The sequence below is a fragment of the Salmo salar genome, chromosome ssa20 (assembly GCF_905237065.1).
Source record: "Salmo salar chromosome ssa20, Ssal_v3.1, whole genome shotgun sequence".
Classification (NCBI taxonomy): domain Eukaryota; kingdom Metazoa; phylum Chordata; class Actinopteri; order Salmoniformes; family Salmonidae; genus Salmo; species Salmo salar.
The window spans coordinates 34984146-35002154 of NC_059461.1; the positions used below are offsets into that span (position 1 = coordinate 34984146).

General features: G+C 42.0%; 1 protein-coding gene across 2 annotated transcripts in view; it reads right to left on the bottom strand.

Moving 5' to 3' along the window:
• LOC106580495 (hexokinase-2) overlaps window positions 1-18009 on the bottom strand; it is a 96669-nt gene that overhangs the window by 26774 nt on the left and 51886 nt on the right. The window contains exons 1-3 of one of the 2 annotated variants that reach the window (XM_014161634.2): window positions 9704-9908; window positions 9428-9589; window positions 9034-9267 (exon numbers count right to left, since the gene is read on the bottom strand). In XM_014161634.2, the coding sequence (XP_014017109.2) occupies window positions 9034-9267; window positions 9428-9579 (386 nt within the window). In that variant the 5' untranslated portion in view covers window positions 9580-9589; window positions 9704-9908. Of the gene's footprint in view, window positions 1-9033; window positions 9268-9427; window positions 9590-9703; window positions 10031-18009 lie in introns of those variants that run through there. The other variant, XM_014161633.2, reaches the window with a different exon arrangement.

An 18009-nucleotide genomic window follows, 5' to 3' on the forward strand; every position in this document is an offset into this window, starting at 1 on the left:
CTAATACTATGCATATTCTATTTTCTGGGCCGGAGTAGTAACCTGTTTAAATTGGGTACGTTTTTCATCCGGCCGTGAAAATACTGCCCCCTAGCCCCTAGAGGATATTATACATTCATGTACATACTACCTCAATTGGGCTGACCAACCAGCGCTCCCGCACATTGGCTAACCGGGCTATCTGCATTGTGTCCCACCCACCAACCCCTCTTTTACGCTACTGCTACTCTCTGTTCATCATATATGCATAGTCACTTTAACCATACCTACATGTACATACTACCTCAATCAGCCTGACTAACCGGTATCTGTATGTAGCCTCGCTAGTTTTATAGCCTCACTACTGTATATAGACTGTCTTTTACTGTTGTTTTATTTCTTTACTTACCTATTGTTCACCTAATACCTTTTTTTCACTATTGGTTAGAGCCTGTAAGTAAACATTTAATTGTAAGGTCTACACCTGTTGTATTCGGGGCACGTGACAAATAAACTTTGATTTGATTACTACACGTGCTTAATTACGTCACTTTTGTTTTGAGCCGACTTCGCTGCCAGACAGAGCGGGGAACCTGGATCACGCCCGGGAGGCAGCCCGGTTCCAAATCGAATGCAATCAACTTTCAACCAGTGCAAAACAGGCCTACACAGGTACACGGGCAAGATAAATTGAACCCCCTCAATGATTCTGATGTTGTTTTACCTCGGTGCACTGTGGTCAGCACCCGCACCCCCTGACTACTTTTTACTTGTGGATGGCAACTTCTGGGAACACACTGAAAAGAAACTTGACACTGTGTTAATCAGTCAGCACAAATTTGGATTATAATAATAAATACGATAACTAGAAGAGTAAGTTTAAATTACATTTTATTCAACAATCTGCCATGTAGAGCTAGTTAGAGGACATTTTCCAAACAATGTATGACAATGTCTCAGACTGTGTAACCAGGGGTATCACAGAGATGTAGCAATGTCCACAAGATTGGAGAGGAGAAAAATGGTAGCACTTAATTTAACCTCTACGGGATGGGTGTCCCTAAACTGGGACGGTTGTTGCTAACGTGTGCTAAAGTGACTAGAATGACGTTTTATACAACACCCAACTTTCCGAGACATAGACATGTCTTATATAGGCATAAACCTTAAATTATTTTTAATCTAATTGCAGTGTCCAATTAACAGTAGCTATTACAGTGAAAAAATACCATGCTATTGTTTGAGGAGAGTGCACAACAACAAAAAACGTTTACCACGGCAACTGGTTTGATACATTCACCTCTGAAGGTAAATAATGTACTTACATTCAGTAATCTTGCTCTGATTTGTCATCCTGAGGGTCCCAGAGATAAAACATGTAGCATAGTTTTGTTTGATAAAATCTATTTTTATGTTCAAATGTAGGAACTGGGGATAGTGTTTGACCCCACTGCTGTCTCTGGCTCCACACCCACCCCGCCCGGCCATCTAGATGTGTGAAAGTTAGTGCATAAGCTAATAATCTATTATGTATGACATTCCTGGGAGTGTGTAAACTGAAATGTTTTATTACCATTGTATTTTTGTATGTTCTCTATAGTTATGTACTTGAAAATGTATCAATTGACCAATTCGGCACATTTGGGCAAACTCCTGGCAGACTTGATACAAAATATTGTGCAGTAATGTAATTCTTCATTGGATCAGTCTGAAACTTTGCGCACACACTGCTGCCATCTGGTGGCCAACATCTAAATTACACAGTCTCCTATCTGAAATGATGGCCTTTCTCTTGCATTTCAAAGCTGATTAAAAAAAATAAAAAATAAAAAAAAAAATGGTTGTATTATCATTTGCCATATCTTATGTGTTATATTCTCCTACATTAATTTCACATTTCCACAAACTTCAAAGTTTTTCCTTTCAAATGGTATCAAGAATATGCATATCCTTGCTTCAGGTCCTGAGCTACAGGCAGTTAGATTTGGGTATGTCATTTTAGGTGAAAATTTTAAAAAAGGGTACGAAAAATGCCTGGAATTTCAGCCTGTTCAGTTGGGATGAAGTTTTTGGCCCAGATCATGACATCGATCTGATCCGATTATAATATGACCATTAATCTGGGTTAGGGAGTGGGCTTGTGTCGGGACTATCTTGTGGAAAGATGAAATAGAATGAAAAAATGTATCAAAATAACGTTTTTAATGAAAATATGTCAATGATTATTTGAATATGTTGGTAACCCGCTATATAAAAGTGATAATGCCCGAAAAGCTGGTGTTTGGAGGGTATATTGGCACGGGTGTTAGGCCCGAGACGAAGTCAATAATGATTGACATATTTTCATTAAAAACTTTATTTTGATGAATGTATCCATACTATTTCATCCTTCCACAAGATAGAGACGTGACCCAGTCGTTCAGTCTTTTTGTTCTGTATCTATGCACGCGACCCAGTCATTCAGTCTTTTTGATCTGTATCTATGGACACGACCCAGTCATTCATTCTAAATGTTCCATTCCCGTACTGGCTTGCTAGTGAAAAGGGTTCACCTAGGGGTCATGATAGGGGCTGTACCAAATGTTTGATGTATTATAATAATTGTTTATGCTTATGTTGTATTAATAGAAGGGGAGGGGTTATAAGACCCCTCCCTCCTTACATTTATAGGGTCCTAGACTACAGATTAACAACACATATACATTATGAGGTTTAATATTGTTCCACAGTACTTTTCTAGGCTCTTTGCCTCTTATGAAGAAACTGTCTGAGAAATGTGTGACTGAAGACAGAACTCTGCAGGGGAGTGTAAGAGATAAGAGATTAGTAAGACATTCCACTATAAATAAACTTTGACATTTACTGCAAGCTTTTAGATAACACTAAAACTCTTGTTTATATAGCTGAGTTGTCACAAGGGTCGTCGAAAGGGAACCAAGGCACAGCGTGTAAAGTGCTCATTTTTCTTTTATTAATGAAAACACTTAAACCAAAATAACAAAACGACAGCCAACAGTTCCGTAAGGTACACTGACAAAACGGAAAACAACTACCCACAAAACCCAAAGGAAAAACAGGCTGCCTAAGTATGGCTTCCAATCAGAGACAACGATAGACACCTGCCTCTGATTGGAAACCATACCCGGCCAAAACATAGAAAACAAAACATAGAAATAGAAATCTAGAAAAAGCCCACATATAAACAGAAAACCACCACCTGTCACACCCTGACCACTCTACTATGGAAGATGACCTCTTACAAGGGTCAGGACGTGACATGAGTAGGCATGGTTTTGGACTCATTTCACCTCATGAGTAAAAGATAATGATGTAGGCAGTGACATCACTAGGGCTGGACTTCGGGTTTAATAAAATAACATGGGACCTTTTCTTTGATACAGAACTTACTCGGAAACATGAGTTATGTTCCTGTTGTCAACTTCTGTCTGCAATTGCATTAATAATGTTTTTTGAATGATTTAATTAAAGATATTGTCATAATGCTAATTTCACCAATGATCCAATGATTGACAAGGAACAAGGATACGAACACCAACACTAGCTAGCCAACTACGGCTAATTTACAGTCTCGTCAAAAAGTGCAGCAAGAATAAGAGCAAAGTAGCAGCATTTGCATAAGCTGTTTTCCAGTGACATTTATTTGAATAAATCCATAACAATTAGTTAATGAGGTGCGACTTCGCCTGGCATAGAAAACGTGCTCACTCGTCAGGACACTGTTGTTCAGAGGAGCTAGCCAACAACACAATCTCTTCAAACAGAAACTGGAAAGACTGCAAATTAGCTGTGTTTCATTTTACCTTTTTTCAATTGACATTTGTTTGTATACAGTTGAAGTCGGAAGTTTACATACACTTAGGTTGGAGTCATAAAAACTAGTTTTTCAACCACTCCTCAAATTTCTTGTTAACAAAGTACAGTTTTGACAAGTCGGTTATGACATCTACATTGTGCATGACACAAGTAATTTTTCCAACAACTGTTTACAGACAGATTATTTCACTTATAAATCATTGTATCACAATTCCAGTGGGTCAGAAGTTTACATACACGAAGTTGACTGTGCCTTTAAACAGCTTGGAAAATTCTAGAAAAGATGTCATGGCTTTAGAAGCTTCTGATAGGCTAATTGACCTCATCAGTCAATTGTAGGTGTACCTGTGGATGTATTTCAAGGCCTACCTTCAAACTCAGTGCCTCTTTGCTTGACATCATGGGAAAATCAAAAGAAATCAGCCAAGACCTCAGGGGAAAAAAATGTAGACCTCCACAAGTCTGGTTCATCCTTGGGAGCAATTTCCAAAACACCTGAAGGTACCACGTTCATCTGTACAAACAATAGTACGCAAGTATAAACACCATGGGACCACGCAGCCGTCATACCGCTCAGGAAGGAGACGCGTTCTGTCTCCTAGAGATAAACGTACTTTGGTGTGAAAAGTGCAAATCAATCCCAGAACAACAGCAAAGGACCATGTGAAAATGCTGGAAGAAATAGTTACAAAAGTATCTATATCCACGGTAAAACGAGTCCTATATCGACATAACCTGAAAGGCCTCTCAGCAAAAAAGAAGCCACTGCTCCAAAACCGCCATAAAACAGCCAGACTACAGTTTGCAACTGCACATGGGGACAAAGATCGTACTTTTTGGAGAAATGTCCTCTGTTCTGATGAAACAAAAATAGAACCGTTTGGCCATAATGACCATCATTATGTTTGGAGGGAAAAGAGGGAGGCTTTGCAAGCATGGAGATGGCAGCATCATGTTGTGGGGGTGCTTTGCTGCAGGAGGGACTGGTGCACTTCACAAAATAGATGGCATCATGAGGCATGAAAATTCTGTGGATATAATTGAAGCAACATCTCAAGACATCAGTCAGGAAGTTAAAGCTTGGTCGCAAATGGGTCTTCCAAATGGACAATGACCCCAAGCATATTTCCAAAGTTGTGGAAAAATGGCTTAAGGACAACAAAGTCAAGGTATTGGAGTGGCCATCACAAAGCCCTGACCTCAATCCTATAGAAAATGTGTGGGCAGAACTGAAAAGGCGTGTGCGAGCAAGGAGGCCTACAAACCTGTGTCACGCCCTGACCATGGTAAGCTGTTATTTTCTATGGTAGAGTAGGGCAGGGCATGACAGGGGGGTTTATTCTATGTGTTCTATTTCTATGTTCTTAGGTTCTAGTTTTTGTATTTCTATGTTGGTTTGTTTGGGATGATCTCCAATTAGAGGCAGCTGGTCCTCGTTGTCTCTAATTGGAGATCACGGTTTGTTGTTTTGTCTATTCAGTTATTTGATGTATTGCATAGTTTCACAGAGTAAATAAAATGTGGAACTACACACACGCTGCACCTTGGTCCTCTCCTTTTGACAGCCGTGACAACCTGACTCAGTTACACCAGCTCTGTCAGGAGGAATGGGCCAAAATTCACCCAACTTATTGTGGGAAGCTTGTGGAAGGCTACCAGAAACGTTTGACCCAAGTTAAACAATTTAAAGGCAATGCTACCAAATACTAATTGAGTGTATGTAAACTTCTAACCCACTGGGAATGTGATGAAAGAAAAAAGTTTAAATAAATAATTCTCTTTACTATTATTCTGACATTTCACATTCTTAAAATAAAGTGGTGATCCTAACTGACCTAAGACAGGGAATTTTTACTAGGATTAAATGTCAGGAACTGAGTTTAAATGTATCTGGCTAAGGTGTATGTAAACTTCCGACTTAAACTGTATATCCATAAAAAGATGCCAGCTGATTCATGATCTAGACTGGCTGAGAAACGTTGCCTGCCTGTCTGCCTCGTCCCAACTCCCGATACGTTCATTACTATGGGACAGCAGGAGATCCAATTTCAATGTTGAAACAATGTTGCAAATGTCGGAGAGAGAGACAGCAAGGTTTATACAAATCTCAGCTGTTGAAAACAAAATGTTAGTTTAAAAGAAATGTGAGATAATGTCTAGATGCTTTATATAGTGGAGATCAAGTTTATAAGTTGCCTGGTTGGGCTGATGAGACAGTGGATTGCGCAGTCAGATGGAACAGAGAAAATAGGCATTTTAACGTCATAAATTTTGCCGGTAGCAACTTCCTGAATAGACACCAGCTGGAATGCGGTTTTAACCAATCAGCATTAGACCATCCTATCAGCCAATCAGGGCTTTGTATGTAAATATCTTCAAATGTGTGTCCTAATGCCCACACGATCAGACTGAGCATTCAATGGCCAAAATCCTCAGGGAGGATTTAAAATTAACACCTGCCAAATGCGAGTAGATTTTGGCATTGGCGGGTAAGTTGTCTATTTCACCAGCCACGTTGGCGGGGGTCAGGGCTCCACAGTGCGAGAATTTCACAATAAAAATAGTCAAGTATGATCACATATATAGCAAAACAAATTCTACAGTAGCTGTTTTCAAAGAATTTGTGCTGTTTTGTTTCATTTCATAGGTGGTAAATTAAATTGTACTAAGTCAAAGAACTACGAATCCTACTTAACCTGTTGGGGCTAGGGGGCAGTATTTGCACGGCCGGATAAAAAACGTACCCGATTTAAACTGGTTCCTACTCTTGCCCAGAAACGAGAATATGCATATAATTAGTAGATTTGGATAGAAAACACTCTAAAGTTTCTAAAACTGTTTGAATGGTGTCTGTGAGTATAACAGAACTCATATGGCAGGCCAAAACCTGAGAAGATTCCATACAGGAAGTGCCCTGTCTGACAATTTGTTGTCCTTCTGTTGCATCTCTATCAAAAATACAGCATCTCTGCTGTAACGTGACATTTTCTAAGGCTTCCATTGGCTCTCAGAAGGCGCCAGAAAGTGTAATGGGGTGTCTGCTGTCTCTGGGCGAAGAACAGCAGGAGAATTTGTGAGTGGTCAGCCTGGGGACAGTGACACTGGAGATGCGCGTTCATGAGAAATCTCTATTTTTTTCTTTCAGCCTTTGAATGAATACAACGTCTCCCGGTTGGAATATTATCGCTATCTTACGAGAAAAATAGCATAAAAATTTATTTTAAACAGCGTTTGACATGCTTCGAAGTACGGTAATGGAATATTTTGAAATTTTCTGTCACGAAATGCGCTCGCATGTCACCCTTCGGATAGTGACCTGAACGCACGAACAAAACGGAGGTATTTGGATATAACTATGGATTATATGGAACCAAAACAACATTTGTTGTTGAAGTAGAAGTCCTGGGAGGGCATTCTGATGAAGAACAGCAAAGGTAATCCAATTTTTCTAATAGTAATTCTGAGTTTAGTGAGCACCAAACTTGGCGGGTGTCAAATTAGCTAGCCTGTGATGGCCGAGCTATCTACTCAGAATATTGCAAAATGTGCTTTCGCCGAAAAGCCATTTTAAAATCTTACACCGCGATTGCATAAAGGAGTTCTGTATCTATAATTCTTAAAATAATTGTTATGTTTTTTGTGAACGTTTATCGTGAGTAATTTAGTAAATTCACCGGAAGTTTGCGGTGGGTATGCTAGTTCTGAACATCACATGCTAATGTAAAAAGCTGGTTTTTGATATAAATATGAACTTGATTGAACAAAACATGCATGTATTATATAACATAATGTCCTTGGAGTGTCATCTGATGAAGATCATCAAAGGTTAGTGCTGCATTTAGCTGTGGTTTTGGTTTTTGTGACATAGGCTTGCTTTGAAAATGGCTGTGTGATTATTTTTGGCAGGGTGCTCTCTTGACATAATCTAATGTTTTGCTTTCGCTGTAAAGCCTTTTTGAAATCGGACAATGTGGTTAGATTAACGAGAGTCTTGTCTTTAAAATGGTGTAAAATAGTCATATGTTTGAGAAATTGAAGTTATAGCATTTTTGAGGTATTTGTATTTCGCGCCACGCGATTCCACTGGCTGTTGACTAGTCCCACCTCGCCCAGGGAGGTTCACCTATCCCACCTCGCACTGCAACACTGCCTGGCTGGGGGCTGTGCACACGTGAAGAGCTGAGTGAAAGCTTCCTTTTTAGAAGCGCTGTGCACAGGTATAAAAAGGGGGATGTTTTGCAGTGGCAGGGAGACTAGTCAGGATAGAGGGAAAGATGAACAGAGCAAAGTACAAAGAGATCCTTGATCAAAACCTGTTCCAGAGCGCTCAAGACCTCAGACTTAGGCGAAGGTTCACCTTCCAACAGGACAACGACACTAAGCACACAGCCAAGACAATGCAGGAGTGGCTTCGGGACAAGTCTCTGAATGTCCTTGAGTGGTGCCGGTGGCTGAATCAGAGTGGTGATGGGGGTTGCCTTAATCGACATCTTTTGCGCCCTGGGAGCAGTTGTTGTTGGGGGTTAAGTGCCTTGCTCAGGGTCAGAATTATATTTACAGACATGTCGGCGATACGATCCAGCAACCTTTCGGTTAGTGGCCCAATACTCCTACCCGCCAGGCTACCTTACTAGTAATAAATGCATTATTGTTTAAGAAACTTTACAAAGCATGTTCATCTGTTTTTTTCTGTTTGTTGGTGTAATTTTAGCAACAACAAAAACATTTTTGGAAGGTAGAAAATCTGAGTGGCTGGTAGACTTTTTTTTTATCTACCTACCACAGTGGTTGGTGGACCAAACTTTTTTTAGGCCCTGGGCTCAAGGAGAAACATTATAAAACATATATTTTGGAGTTATTTGTATTAAATAAACACACACAGTGAGCGCCATGTCAAGTGCAACACTTCATCTGTTCTATCCTGAATTGACGGGAGCTGCAATGACAGCTTCATTGACCCCAACTATGTTAGAGATAACCCCAGAGTACAGTATCTCCATGCTCACACACGTGTGCGCACACACGCACTAATACACACGCAAGCACTCACTCACACACACGCACGGAACCCCACACACTCGCACTCACTCATACATGCACCTGCGCGCACACACACACACACACACACACACACACACACACACACACACACACACACACACACACACACACACACACACACACACACACACTTTGTACGCGCCCCCCCGCCCCACTCACTGTGGGTGGTTCTTGTAGACAGAGCCGTCCACTCCTATTGTTGTCCTCAGCCTCTCTGCAGCCTTGTTGTCTCTGATCTGTCTCAACACAGCGGCCAGGGTGGCAGCACACAGGTGGGCGGCCCGGGTCGACACCACCTGACACACCCTCCGAGTGGCCACGCAGTCCTCCACAGAGGGGTCCAGGCCCAGCCCCCTCAGCATCTTCTCTGCACTCACCAGACCCTCCTTGTCTCTGTCAGGAAAATAGTACCACCTCAGTTACATACCAGCTTATAAAGTATAACATTCAGTTTGGTATTTGTATGAATTACATTTACTACCTATCATCATCATCATGAACCAAGTTATATCAAGATAGGCCCACATATTGTACACACACAAAAACTACTAACTTGTCATTCTCGATGGCAGAGACAAAGCTGGTCTGGAGTTGTCCATTGGTGACGAGGTCCGGGGTGATGTGACCCTGAAACACCAGGTCCTCCTTGGCCATCTTTACTAGGATCAGACGCACCAGCTCACCCATGTACATCCCACTGATCATCTTCTCAAACCTACACACACACACACACACACACACACACACAGCAGGCTGTCACACATTTACAACAACACCTGGCTAGATGTGAGTAAATGCTGAGGGTGATAGTTAACAAGCTGAAAATTACACTTTCAACACCACGCCGGATCTATATTGCAGCTGGAGGTTGATATCTTTTCCAGGTGGGATTGGGCAACAGACAGAGAGGACCAGTGTAATAGACAGTATAGTAGAAGTAGAGGGCGGGCCAGTTGTCTGTCTGCCACTCACAGCTGTTTGCCGGGGTTGAGGGAGCCGGCGTCGATATCCTGGTCGAAGTCTGTACGAAGATCTTCCAGAGCGCCGTCGTCCCCAAATGCCCCCCACTCCATGTTAACACACATCCTCCCCTCATCCCCTTCCACCAGCTCCAGGTGACGCATCTCCTCCATGTAGCAGGCGTTGGTGCCAGTGCCTGGGGGGGCAGCAATAGACAACATGGTCATACTGTACTTCTTACTTACCAAGGCCTCATCACGCCATGCGGCATTTAAGGCCTCAAAAAGGCCCCCCTTCTATCTCTTTCTGTGCTGGGCTATTTTAGACACCTCTTTCCAGGCCCAGGTGAGCCCTACATTACACTGGCCTTGAGCTCGGCTCCATACTGTAATTCAAGGATTCTCTCAAATCTGGAAACTAACAGCACTCCATCTGGCCCTCCAGGCTTGGTTACAACAAGAGTATCCCTGCTGTACTTTGTGCCAGCTACATTTTTGGGATGATCAACAAAAGAATGTTTATTTTGTTGAACAATAGACACGACATTCTGGGTGGTTTTTTTTCTTTTCCAAATAGTGTTTTAAATAAAATAATTTGTATATTGAGAATGTGTGACTAATCTGATGACGTAAATTGTTTTTCATTTCCAGACTGCATATAGGTTCAGCTTCCCTCAACAACCACACTTCTAGGTTTATAATTGTACTAAACTTACAGATACGTTTCAATGGTAAGCTTTTCTCACCCTAACACCAAAGCACACTTGAACATGTCACAATACAACTAGAGTAGTTCCATTATTTACATACTGATTGAGTCCTACGAATTATGTATGGAATGTGTTCCCAACGGAGGCCTTCAGTGTTCAATATGCAATTACACTCCCATACATATTTACTTGGACAGTGAAGCTAAAACTTTTAATTTGGCTCTACTGTAATTTCCGGACTATTAAGCGCACCTGAATATAAGAATTTATATCCAGAATTTTATTTTTTTTATTTTATTTTGAACATAAATAAGCCGCACGTCTATAAGCCGCAGGTGCCTACCGGTACATTGAAACAAATTAACTTTTCACAGGCTTTAACGAAACACGGCTTGTAACAAAAATAAATAGGCTTTAACGAAACATGGCTTGTAACAAAAATAAATAGGCTTTAACGAAACACGGCTTGTAACAAAAAATAAAAAATTTGCAGTAAACAGTAAGTAGCCTACCAAGAAAGTCATTGGTCACCATCTTCCTCCTCCTGTGCACTGAAACCACTGAAGTCATCTCCTTCAGTGTCGGAGTTGAATAGCCTCAGAATTGCTTCATCCGATATTGGATCATTTTCATTGTCGCTCTCGTCACTGTTTGACCTTAACCTGTTCGGCAATTTCATTGGTCTAATGAAAGCTTCATGCCGCCAAAAAACTGAGCACGTCACAGAATGTGTTTTTTTGGAAGAAAAAAAATTGAAAGCGGGAAAAATCCATATATGAGCCGTGTCATTGTTTAAGCCGCGAGGTTCAAAGCGTGGGAAAAAAGTTGCGGCTTATAGTCAGGAATTTATGGTATACGCCAGCATTTTGAATTTGAGATCAAATGTTTTAAACAGAATGTCACCTTTTTAAGGGTCATTTTATACATGCCTGTTTTAACGTTTAGAAATAAATGCACTTTACATATGTAGTCCGCTCATTTAAAGGTGTCATAAGTATTTGGACAAATTCACTTATAGTGTATTCAATTTAGTCAAAAGATTAGTATTTGGTCCCATATTCCTAGCATGCAATGATATCAAGCTTGTGACTCTACAAACTTGTTGCATGCCTTTAGAATATGTTTTGGTTGTGTTTCAGATTATGTTTTCTGCAAATACAGTACCAGTCAAAAGTTTGGTCACACCTACTCATTCAAGGATTTTCTTTATTTTTACTACTTTCTACATTTTAGAATAATAGTAAACACATCAACACAATGAAATAACACATATGGAATCATGTAGTAAACAAAAAAGGGTTAAACAAATCAAAATACATTTTGTATTCTTGAAAGTAGCCACCCTTTGCCTTGATGACAGCTTTGCACACGCTTGGTATTCTCTCACCCAACATCACCTGGAATGCTTTTCCAACAGTCTTGAAGGAGTTCCCACATATTGTTGGCTGCCTTTCCTTCACTCTATGGGCCAACTCACCCAAACCATCTCAATTGGGTTGAGGTCGGGTGATTGTGGAGGCCAGGTCATCTGATGCAGCACTCCATTACTCTCCTTCTTAGAAAATAGCCCTTACACAGCCTGGAGGTGTGTTGGGTCATTGTCCTGTTGATAAACAAATGATAGTCCCACGAAGCACAAACCAGATGGGATGGCTTATCGCTGCAGAATGCTGTGGTAGCCATGCTGGTTAAGCCTTGAATTGTAAATAAATTACAGACAGTGTCACCAGCAAAACACCCCCATACCATCACACCTCCTCCTCCATGTTTCACAGTGGGAACCACACATGGGGAGATCATCCGTTCACCTACTCTGTGTCTCACAAAGACAGGGCGGTTGGAACCAAAAATCTCAAATTTGGACTCATGAAACCAAAGGAAAGATTTCCACTGGTCTAATGTCCATTGCTCTTGTTTCTTGGCCCAAGCAAGTCTCTTCTTCTTATTGGTGTCCTTTAATTGTGGTTTCTTTGCAGCAATTTGACCATGAAGGTCTGATTCAAGCAGTCTCCTCTGAACAGTTGATGTTGAGATGTGTCTCATACTTGAACTATATGAAGCATTTATTTGGGCTGCAATCTAAGGTGCAGTTAACGCTAATTAACTTATCCTCTGCAGCATAAGTAACTCTGGGTCTTCCTTTCCTGTGGCGGTCCTCATGAGAGCCAATTTCATCATAGCGCTTGATGGTTGTTGCGACTGCACTTGAATAGACTTTCAAAGTTCTTGAAATGTTCTGCATTGACTGAACTTCATGTCTTAAAGTAATAATGTACTGTCGTTTTTCTTTGCATATTTGAGCTGTTCTTGCTATAATATTGACTTGGTCTTTTACCAAATAGGGCTATTTTCTGTATACCTCCCCTACCCTGTCACAACACAACTGATTGGCTCAAACAGATTAAGAAGCAAATAAATTCCACAAATTAACAAGGCACACCTGTTAATTGAAATACACTGCTCAAAAAAATAAAGGGAACACTTAAACAACACAATGTTACTCCAAGTCAATCACACTTCTGTGAAATCAAACTGTCCACTTAGGAAGCAACAGTGATTGACAATACATTTCACATGCTGTTGTGCAAATGGAATAGACAACAGGTGGAAATTATAGGCAATTAGCAAGACACCCCCAATAAAGGAGTGGTTCTGCAGGTGGGAACCACAGACCACTTCTCAGTTCCTATGCTTCCTGGCTGATGTTTTGGTCACTTTTGAATGCTGGTGGTGCTTTCACTCTAGTGGTAGCATGAGACGGAGTCTACAACCCACACAAGTGGCTCAGGTAGTGCAGCTCATCCAGGATGGCACATCAATGCGAGCTGTGGCAAGAAGGTTTGCTGTGTCTGTCAGTGTAGTGTCCAGAGCATGGAAGCGCTACCAGGAGACAGGCCAGTACATCAGGAGACGTGGAGGAGGCCGTAGGAGGGCAACAACCCAGCAGCAGGACCGCTACCTCCGCCTGTGCAAGGAGGAGCAGGAGGATCACTGCCAGAGCCCTGCAAAATGACCTCCAGCAGGCCACAAATGTGCACGTGTCTGCTCAAACGGTCAGAAACAGAGGGCCCGAAGAGGGCCCGACGTCCACAGGTGGGGGTTGTGCTTTCAGCCCAACACCGTGCAGGACGTTTGCAGGACGTTTGGCATTTGCCAGAGAACACCAAGATTGGCAAATTCGCCACTGGCGCCCTGTGCTCTTCACAGATGAAAGCAGGTTCACACTGAGCACATGTGACAGACGTGACAGAGTCTGGAGACGCCGTGGAGAACGTTCTGCTGCCTGCAACATCCTCCAGCATGACCGGTTTGGCGGTGGGTCAGTCATGGTGTGGGGTGGCATTTCTTTGGGGGGCCGCACAGCCCTCCATGTGCTCGCCAGAGGTAGCCTGACTGCCATTAGGTACCGAGATGAGATCCTCAGACCCCTTGTGAGAGCATATTCTGGTGCGGTTGGCCCTGTGTTCCTCCTAATGCAAGACAATGCTAGACCTTATGCGGCTGGAGTGTGTCAGCAGTTCCTGCAAGAGGAAGGCATTGATGCTACGGACTGGCCCGCCCGTTCCCCAGACCTGAATCCAATTGAGCACATCTGGGACATCATGTCTCGCTCCATCCACCAACGCCACGTTGCACCACAGACTGTCCAGGAGTTGGCGGATGCTTTAGTCCAGGTCTGGGAGGAGATCCCTCAGGAGACCATCCGCCACCTCATCAGGAGCATGCCCAGGCGTTGTAGGGAGGTCATACAGGCACGTGGAGGCCACACACACTACTGAGCCTCATTTTGACTTGTTTTAAGGACATTACATCAAAGTTGGATCAGCCTGTAGTGTGGTTTTCCACTTTAATTTTGAGTGTGACTCCAAATCCAGACCTCCATGGGTTGATAAATTGGATTTCCATTGATTATTTTTGTGTGATTTTGTTGTCAGCACATTCAACTATGTAAAGAAAAAAGTATTTAATAAGATTATTTCTTTCATTCAGATCTAGGAAGTGTGGTTTAAGTGTTCCCTTTATTTTTTTGAGCAGTATATATTCCCGATGACTACCTCATGAAGCTGGTTGAGAGAATGCCAAGAGTGTGTAAATATGTCATTAAGGCAAAGGGTAGCTACTTTGATGAATCTACAATGTAGAAAATAGTAAAAGTAACGAAAAACCCTTGAATGAGTAGGTGTCCAAACTTTTGACTGGTACTGTATGTGACGTAATACGCAATTTCCGGAGACCACTTTTGGCTCATGAGTGCTACTTTCAGAACTACTGGATTAAAAGTATATAAAAGTACTGGACAATCTCTTTAATGTGGGTGCTACCATGATTATGGAAAATCATGAATGAATCCAGAATAATGATGACTGAGAAAGTTCACTGTCCAAATAAATACATTGGGGATTTGTATATGGCAAGAACATACGGAGTGAGAAGATTGGGAGCAAGAACATTGAGTCCAATTGATTAGGCCTGTGTGTGGACTGTATCGATTAAGGGCTCAGTACCTTGTACCTCACTCAAAACATTGGAAGTGTGCCATAGGGTTGGGCGATCTCAACCTTTGTCCTATTGTGATGATGTACTCATTAAATATTGTGATATATACTATATCTAGAAAAGTATGTGCACACCTTCATATTAGTGGATTTGGCTATTTCAGCTACACCCAGGTGTATAAAAATCGTGCCACAGCCATGCAATCTCCATAGACAAACATAGACAAACATTGGCAGAAGAATGGCCTTACTGAAGAGACCAGTGACTTTCAACGTGGCCCCGTCATAGGATGCCACCTTTCCAACAAGTTAGTTTGTCAAATTTCTGCCCTGCTAGAGCTGCCCAGGTAAACTGTAAGTGCGGTTATTGTGAAGTCGAAACATCTAGGAGCATCAATGGCTGAGCCGCGAAGTGGTAGGCCAGACAAGCTCAAAGAACGGGACCGCTGAGTGCTGAAGCGCGTAAAAATCGTCTGTCCTCAGTTGCAACACTCACTACCAAGTTCCAAACTGCCTCAGGAAGCAACGTCAGCCCAAGAACAGTTTGTCGGAAGCTTCATGAAATGGGTTTCCATGGCCGAGCAGCCGCACACAAGCGTCGGCTGGAGACATAAAGCTCGCCGCCATTGGGTCTCTGGAGCAGTGGAAACGTGATCTCGGGAATGATGAATCATGCTTCACCATCTGGCAGTCCAATGGACGAATCTGGGTTTGGCGGATGCCAGGAGAACGCTACCTGCCCCAATGCAAATTGAGAATTGTAAAGTTTGGTGGAGGAGGAATAATGGTCTGGGGCGGTTTTTCATGGTCGGGCTAGGCCCCTTTCTTCTAGTGAAGGGAAATCTTAACTCTACAGCATACAATGACACTCTCGACGATTCTGTGCATCTATCTTTGTGGCAACAGTTTGGGGAAGGCCCTTTCCTGTTTCAGCATGACAAGGCCTACAAACCTGACTCAGTTACACCAGCTCTGTCAGGAGGAATGGGCCAAAATTCACCCAACTTACTGTGGGAAGCATGTGGAAGGCTACCCAAAATGTTTGACCCAAGTTAAACAATTTAAAGGCAATGCTAACAAATACTATTTGAGTGTATGTAAACTTCTAACCCACTGGGAATGTGATGAAGAAATAAAAGCTGAAATAAATCATTCTCTCTACTATTATTCTGACATTTCACATTTTTTAAATAAAGTGGTGATCCTAACTGAGCTAAGACAGGGCATTTTTACTAGGATTAAATGTCAGGAATTGTGAAAAACTGAGTTTAAATGTATTTGGCTAAGGTGTGTGTAAACTCCCGACTTCAACTGTGTATATATATTTTTTTTAACTTTATTTATAGATTTTCAGATATAACAACAAAAACAGTACAACCCTAACCCCTAATTCTCCCATCCATCCGTTCTCTCTGTCCCACCCTCCAGTCCCAAACCAACCCACCCACCAAGGCATCTATAAAAGTAAGTTAAATAAGAAAGAAAAACAGAAACAAACAGTAATAGAAACAATAACTATGGAGAAAAAAAGTTCAATAAAAACTCTTATCAGCACAAATGGCCACTAGAGCAGACATGACTGCTTATGCAAGTTACTCTAAGTAAAAGACAGGCTCTCCATGTATTGTATTAATGGGGACTAGGTCAAACCTTTGTCGGGACCCATGCACAGTGTACCTAACCTTCTCCAGAGGCAGAGATGACATCACCTCCTTAATACACTGCATCAAGGTAGGCGGCTTTGCAGACTTCCAGTGAAAGAGGATGCGTGGTAGCATTCTGGTCTAGAGGAAGTACACCAAAAATGTCAGTGACCGGGTTGGGGATAACAGTTGTATTACACATATGTGAGAATGCCTCAGAAATGGGGTCCCAGAGGCCACTCAAAGATTGGCATGACCAAAACATGTGTCCCACAGTCACTGGACACTTGGGGTCAACATTTGCCAATCTGTCATTTGAGTAATGGAGTCGTAGCAAAACCTTAAACTGAATAAGCCCATGCCTTATGCAAAATGATGTGTGGATACACTCAATACTTTGTTGCCATATATCATTGGGTAGCTCGCCACCTATGTCTTGCTCCCATGCAGATTTTGTATTGCAAAGGAAGACAGATTAATGTTCTGTATTATGTCATTTAATCTGGAGATTGTGCCCTTCAGATAAGGGTTAAGATCTAAGCACCTCTCGACTGGACACTTAGTGGGCTCGAGTGGAAATGAAGGGAAATGTTTTTTGGCAAAGCTGCGAGTTTGCAGGTATCTAAAAAAGTGGGTATTGGGAATATTATGGTCAACCGCCAGAGTATCAAATGAGACAAATGAATTATCAACAAATAGGTCACCAGCAAAACACCAGACTGTTCCTATGCCAGCACTGGAATGCCGTGTCAATCTGTGACGCTGGGAAGAGATGATTAGATGTTAATGGGGAGAAGCCGTTTGCTTGTTTAAGGCTAAAGTGACTTCGGTATTGGGACAAGATTTTAAGGGAGTTCTTAACAATGGGGTTCAAAACATGGGCGCCAAGATTCATGGGCATTGGGGAGCACAGGAGCGAGGCTGGAGAAGTTGGAAGGTTGACTGTAACTCCATGATGGCCCAAGTTGGGCCATGCTTGTTTTGAAATGTAGAAACCCAATAAACACATTTAGATATATTTGCTGACCAGTAGTAGTGTAACAAATTGGGAAGGCCCAGCCCACCTGCGGACTTATGTCTCCCTAGATATACCTTTCTCATTGGTGGATTTGACTTATTCCAAATTAAATTGAAAATGTAGCTGTCCAGTTGTTTGAACATCGACTTTGGCAGAAAAATGGGGATCATTTAGAATAAGTACAAAGACCTAGGTAGTACAGTCATCTTAACAGAATTATTGCGACCTGTTAATTAAATGGGAAGAGACGACCACTTTATGAAATCCTGCTCAGTGCGCTCCAGGAATGTTTTGAAGATATGTTTAAAC